The sequence below is a fragment of the Apium graveolens genome, chromosome 6 (genome assembly GCF_009905375.1).
Source record: "Apium graveolens cultivar Ventura chromosome 6, ASM990537v1, whole genome shotgun sequence".
NCBI lineage: Eukaryota > Viridiplantae > Streptophyta > Magnoliopsida > Apiales > Apiaceae > Apium > Apium graveolens.
Window position 1 is genome coordinate 16985908 of NC_133652.1, and position 6362 is coordinate 16992269.

General features: G+C 36.8%; 1 protein-coding gene across 1 annotated transcript; it reads left to right on the plus strand.

The window, feature by feature from the left end:
• The first annotated feature begins 3394 nt into the window (after positions 1-3394).
• LOC141663778 (ribulose bisphosphate carboxylase small subunit, chloroplastic-like) lies at positions 3395-5493 on the plus strand. Its single transcript, XM_074469596.1, has 3 exons — positions 3395-3676; positions 4818-4952; positions 5046-5493. The coding sequence occupies exons 1-3, from the start codon at positions 3410-3412 to the stop codon at positions 5268-5270; spliced, it is 627 nt and encodes a 208-aa protein (XP_074325697.1). The 5' UTR covers positions 3395-3409; the 3' UTR covers positions 5271-5493.
• The last annotated feature ends 869 nt before the right edge of the window (positions 5494-6362 follow it).

Here is a 6362-nt window from a genome sequence, read left to right on the forward strand (position 1 = left end):
TTACACCAACTAGATGTTAATAATACTTTTTGACATGGTGATCTCCACGAGACAGTATATATGGAGCAACCACCCGGGTTTGTTGCTCAGGGGGAGCCTGGTATGGTTTTTAAATTAAAGAAGACTATTTATGGCCTGAAACAGTCCCCTCGTGAATGGTTTGGAAAGTTTTCTACGGCGTTAATAGAATTTGGAATGAAGCGTTGCGTCTTTGATCTGTCTATGTTTCACTACAAGGGGGAGTCTGGTAAAAGGATATTTATTGTTGTGTATGTTGATGATGTTGGTTTAACCGGGGATGACGAGGAGGGAATTCAATCTCTTAAATCCTTTCTAAGGACTAAATTTGAGATTAAAGATTTGGGAAAATTGCAGTACTTTTTGGGTATTGAAGTGGCTCAGTCAAGAAAGGGTATTTCTTTGTCACAACGGAAGTATGTATTGGATTTGTTGGAAGAAACATGCTTATTGGAGTAACTCGACCCGACATAGCCTTTCCAGTGAGTGTGGTGAGTCAATTCCTTCCATGTCCGCGAATACCTCATTGGGAGGCAGTCATTCGAATATTAAAATATCTTAAGGGTGCTCCCGGAAAAGGTTTACTATTTCGTGATCATGGACATATGAAACTCGAAGTGTATTCTGATGCTGATTTAGTAGTTAAACGATCTACCACCGGCTATTGTGTATATATCGGAGGTAATCTAGTTTTATGGAAAAGTAAGAAACAACAAGTGGTTTCGAGGTTAGTGCGAAGTCTGAGTATAGAGCAATGGCAGACACCTATTGTGAACTTGAGTGGTACAAACATTTGTTGACATAACTAGGTTTTCAAAACTTAGTTCCGATGACACTTTGGTATGACAATAAAGCTGCCCAATATATAACAACTAATTTTGTGTTTCATGAACGAACGAAACATATTGAGAGAGACTGTCACTTAATTCGTGAAAAGGTTGAAGCTGGAACCATAGTCACTAGACATATGCGGACTGCAGAACAAGTTGCCGATGTGTTAACAAAGCCTTTGAATCCGTCAAAGATATCGTATCTTTGTGACAAGCTGGGCATGATCGACATATATGCTCCAGCTTGAGGGGGAGTGTTAAGATATGTTAAGATCAATTATAGCCATAATATCAGTAATTCCCTAATATCCAGACATTCCATATTAGTCATTATATAAGGTTATATAAGAATCCCATATTATTGTATCTGATTGATATATGAATAATACAATTTCTTCTATTAGGTTTCCCTTACGTAACCAGTCCGTCTAAAATCTTAAGGTGGTAAAGGAAGGCCTGGACCTTAAGATGGTAGAGGAAGACCCGAACAAGATCTTATACTCTTCAACACTCCCCCTCAATCGTACGATACTTTTCGCTACGATTGATAACAACAAATACAACTCGTACCAATAACAAATACTTAAATTAAATAAATGGGGGACTCGAACCCGGGTCCCTCCCTAAACCGCGCATTGATACCATGTTAAGTAACCGGTCCGTCTAAAATCTTAAGGTGGTAGAGGAAGGTCCGAATATGATCTTATACTCTTTAACAATCTACAAATAAAAAAATAGTAAAATGTGTAGAAAATAAACACATAATCAACTATAATCTACACAAATCTGAAGATTGTGATGATATACATGCACAATTTGAATATATAATGGAACATATACATATAACCTCATATAAAAAGCATCTGGATCGATAAAGAAGTACAGATTATAATCAACGAAATAATATAAATAGTTTTCGATGGATCGATTTTTACATGTATCGATGAATGTAAGTTTTGATTAGCAGATTTGATTAGGTCGAGCTTCCCGGTGTGTTCGTATGCGGCTGTTATGTCTGAGTGAATGAAATAAATGTATACCACGATTTTAAGAAGTAATAAATTTTATAATAACGGGACGGAAATGAATGATGTCTGAATGGGCCTTTTTTTTCCTTCGGCCCAACCAAACCGTAAAAAAATTGTGGGCTGAATGGGGCCTTCCATTTTTTCCAAAAACCATTCCATTCTGATGAAACAAACGCAGACCCAACCAAATAGTAAAAAAAAATTACGGGCCTAATGGGGCTTTCTTCCAAAAACCATTCCATTGTGGTGAACCAAACACATCATTAGTGTATTACATATTCAGTTCTTCCTCGTAACTTACCTAGTTAAAAAAAGAGAGAAAAAACTGCAAACCAAAAGTTCAGAATGAATCATCGAAGAAAACTATATGTGCACGAACATAGGGTAGACTGTAGAGGACTAGATATCCTATAATACTGTTCGGAGAAAGGAACAAGATTTATAGTAGTATCTCACAGGTACGATGGATTCAATTATTGATGGGGCTTGTTTCACTAGAAAATTAATCTAACATAACAAATATAATTCTTCTTAAAAAAGTAAGGGACCGGGTCCGGGTTGGAGCTGTGAAAGTATCACTACTACTACTACACTACATATAATATCTTCAAAGAAATTCATGATGCAACTGAATCAACCACATGTATGCATGTATAAACGCCAATGACAGTCTCCATACACTGTAAATTCGTGCAACAGCGGACACACTCTTCGAACCATTGTTCCCCTAATGTACTTTAAACTCTGCACCATATCTTGCAGTTTGAGGTCAATAATGGAGCAAATGGTCCTTCGAGAAGGGCCAAAAAACCCCAAATGTAATCCATCCATACATTACATTCAAAGGGAAAGAACAATCCATAGAATTAAAGCTTTCGACATCTTGTGCAAGGGGTGGTAGGCGTTGGCTGTTAGTGTTACCCAAAATTTGAAATAGTCAAAATTTTACTATTAGAATTCATGGGAAAAAAATTTAATGTGTACCTTTTTAATTTAATATACAGGAATCTATGATGTTTAAAATGATTTTGGATTTAAATATAAAATTTTAACTATAATAGATTTTTTTAATAATAAATTTAGATATTTTATCTAATACATTTCATTTTTTTCTCGAAACTCAAACTAAAACTTCCATGGAGTCCACACGATACCTGGAACTTGAAAGTTAAGGAAAGATGAAAGTGATGCAACTAAAATTATAGAAATTATTAGTGAGTAGTTTAAATTTCAAAGTATGAAGGTCTAAATAAGCATTTCCCCAATAGCTAAGTAATGAAGGGCTAAGAAATGGCTAGGTACTACCAAAGAAAGCAAGCCCTCATTCCTTGATCACAAGAGATAAGGCAACTGCTTTCATGCCACGTGTCATCTGAATAAGAGTGTTTACTGATAAGGCAACCAATCCAAATTGCTCACACTATGTGGCTACCATGTTGTAATGTCAACTTCACTGTAATTCAATGGTCCAAAATGCTTCAAATTGTAGCAGATGAAGTTTTAACCATTGGATCAACAATGTAGTGAAATGATATGGCTATAAATGTTGAAGGTGAAGAACCAGAGGCAAGCCTCTCAAACACAAGAGAAGAAAGTAGAACAAGAAGAGGAGTATTAGTACTCATGGCTTCTTCAATGATCTCATCAGTTGCACCTGTCACCCGTGCCTCCCCTGCTCAGGCTAGCATGGTCGCACCTTTCACCGGCCTCAAGTCTATCGCTTCATTCCCGGTCACCCGCAAGCTCGAGAATGACATTACCTCTGTTGCCAGCAATGGTGGAAGAGTTCAGTGCATGAAGGTATGCATAATTTACTCATTCTGTATTATTTCGATTAAAATTTAAAATGTATTCATGCGGATCGAATAGTAACATGTAGTGCCCTCAAAGTAGCATATGTCAAGGTTGACCCCAGTGACCGAATTCCTGCCTACGCCCCTGATCCTAGGTCACCTGTATTAAACTCTTGTTAAATTGAGAATAAATCTGGAATTTTCCTTTAATATGTAACAAATTTAAAAAAAAAACATGTGTAAACACTTTGATCCGAGCACATTTTCTCACAACTAAACAATAAGACTATTTTAACCTGAGAGAAATTTAACTATCTCTATCATTGCAGTGTGGTGAATTTCCTATATTTGTTACTTCAGTAAAAAGAGATTGAGATTGAGTTGAAGTTTGGCTGAAAACATGTTTATGTGTGTGTGACAAGAGTGAGCCTCGGAGGCCTGAGCTCTTCTCAGAACCCTATTGTGCATATTTAAGAAAAAAACAGAAAAAAAAACACTTAGAAACCAGAATTCAATTCGAAGTTGGTGTTGAATTCAATTACCCGTCTAAAAAACTTGTCTTTTTGTATGTTTTCCAATTGTTAGTATTTAAAATTCGGTGTTTCTGTGGTGTGTAAGCACAAATTTTTATAATTTTGACTTGTTTTGATTGGCCAACCTAATTTAATAATGACAGACCCCTTGCATTTACCACAACTACATTAATCAAAACACTCCAAATTTATAAGTTGAGTAATGCTAGAGGCACAAAAGAAAGTTACAAAAAATTGTCATAAAATGTCATGGCATGGGTGATGTGGCACAATGAAAAATTTTAATTGGTCCTATTGATGTAACTGCATGGGGTCCATTTATATTTAGCCAACCAACATATGACATGTGTCATTTGTAACTATTTTAATGACTCATTTTGTACCTCTAGCATTTTCCTTATAAGTTTTAGTGCTTAGCACGTGCACATGGACACTATACAAACCCTTTAAAATTTTGCAATCCACCATTGTTTTGATTTTTTTTTAAATTTTGATAGCGTCTAATTGTATCGATACGACATTCACAAGAGAAATCAAGGAGAACACACACACCTTGGTTTTCAATGTGAAGGAGCAGAATGTTTAAACTAAAAGATGCAAATGGTGCAATTGCAGGTATGGCCACCAATAAACCTGAAGAAGTTTGAGACACTCTCATACCTTCCTCCTCTCACTACTGAACAATTGGCCAAGGAAGTTGACTACCTTCTCCGCTCCGGATGGGTTCCTTGTTTGGAATTCGAGTTGGAGGTAAGCTCGTCTGGGATATCTTATAAGCAACTTATAGTTACGTGTATTTTAAACTGTGTTAATAACATTTGTCCAATGTAAATAAAAATGTAGCACGGTTTCGTGTACCGTGAGCACAACAAATCCCCGGGATACTATGACGGACGATACTGGGTGATGTGGAAGCTTCCTATGTTCGGATGCACCGACTCATCCCAGGTGTTGAAGGAGCTTGATGAGTGCGTCAAGGAGTACCCCTCAGCTTACGTCCGTATTATCGGATTCGACAACGTTCGTCAAGTCCAGTGCATCAGTTTCATTGCTCACCAGCCAGAATAAGAAGATCAATATACTGTTTGTTGATTTCATATTTCTATCTATCTTGTTTGGCTTATACATAAACCTCTTGCATTTTCATTTTATTCCCTTTCAACTGTCTGTCTGTTATATTGTTTTTTTAATTTCTTACTTGTATCTCCAACACAAGGAAATTGGAACTATAGAGGATTAATATGTGTAGCGATTGTTGGTGATAATATAATATATCCTTCTTGTTCGTTTCCCCTATTCCATCTACATATTTGCATATCAAACATAGTTCTTGGATGACAATTCAAAGTTTTTCGTATCATTTTGGTGCAGTAATTAGGTTACTGGCATCTTTAGAACAAAGACAAACTATCTACACACTACAAGGAGCTTTATATGATGACAAAATATTACTATCTTAACTTTGCATACAAAAACACCGCAAATCTGGATTCCAATCAAAACTGACAAGTTTCTAACAAAAATGCAACATGAGCTACTGCTGCAAGAAACCTATACAGAGACCTTGGTAGTCAGTACTATATAAGGTAGCTCTAGATCATCTTAGTAACTTAGATTTCATGGGGGATTAAGAGGGAATCTGATTAATGCGTTTTAAGTCCCAAATATCATAATCCCAAACAACATCATTGTACATATCCTCATAAGCTTTCCCCACCAAATCATCCCAAAATGGACACCAACAAGTACCCCAACACAACTGCTCATCCCCAGCCATCCATGACCATGAGCTGCTGCTGCTGCTGCACCACTCCTCCCACTCCGTTAACACTACGTCCATCGCTGCCACCGCCGTGTAATCCATCATCTCATCACCCACAACAACCTCTTCTTTTGTCATCTTCTTTGACTTCTTCTTGGCTGTCGGAGCCTCACTGGCACTCACACTCCTCTGCCTCTTCATAGCACAACGCTTTGATATATGTTTGTTTGTAGTTTAATGTTATTTGTTTGTAGTTTAATGTTGTATGGGTGTGAATAAAAAATGAAAGCATTGTAGAGTGATGATGAGTATATATAAAGGAAGATGATGAGGTTAATTTGGACTGGGGACTTGTTCTGCATGGTGATGTGTGAAGTTTACAAATTTCAATGACCACG

Excerpts from the sequence above, each read along its gene's own strand:
- LOC141663778 (XM_074469596.1), top strand. The coding sequence starts at position 3,410 with ATGGCTATAAATGTTGAAGGTGAAGAACCAGAGGCAAGCCTCTCAAAC. Across the intron at positions 3,677-4,817 it reads GAAGAGTTCAGTGCATGAAG|GTATGGCCACCAATAAACCT; the intron begins GTATGCATAATT and ends GTGCAATTGCAG. Across the intron at positions 4,953-5,045 it reads GTTTGGAATTCGAGTTGGAG|CACGGTTTCGTGTACCGTGA; the intron begins GTAAGCTCGTCT and ends ATAAAAATGTAG.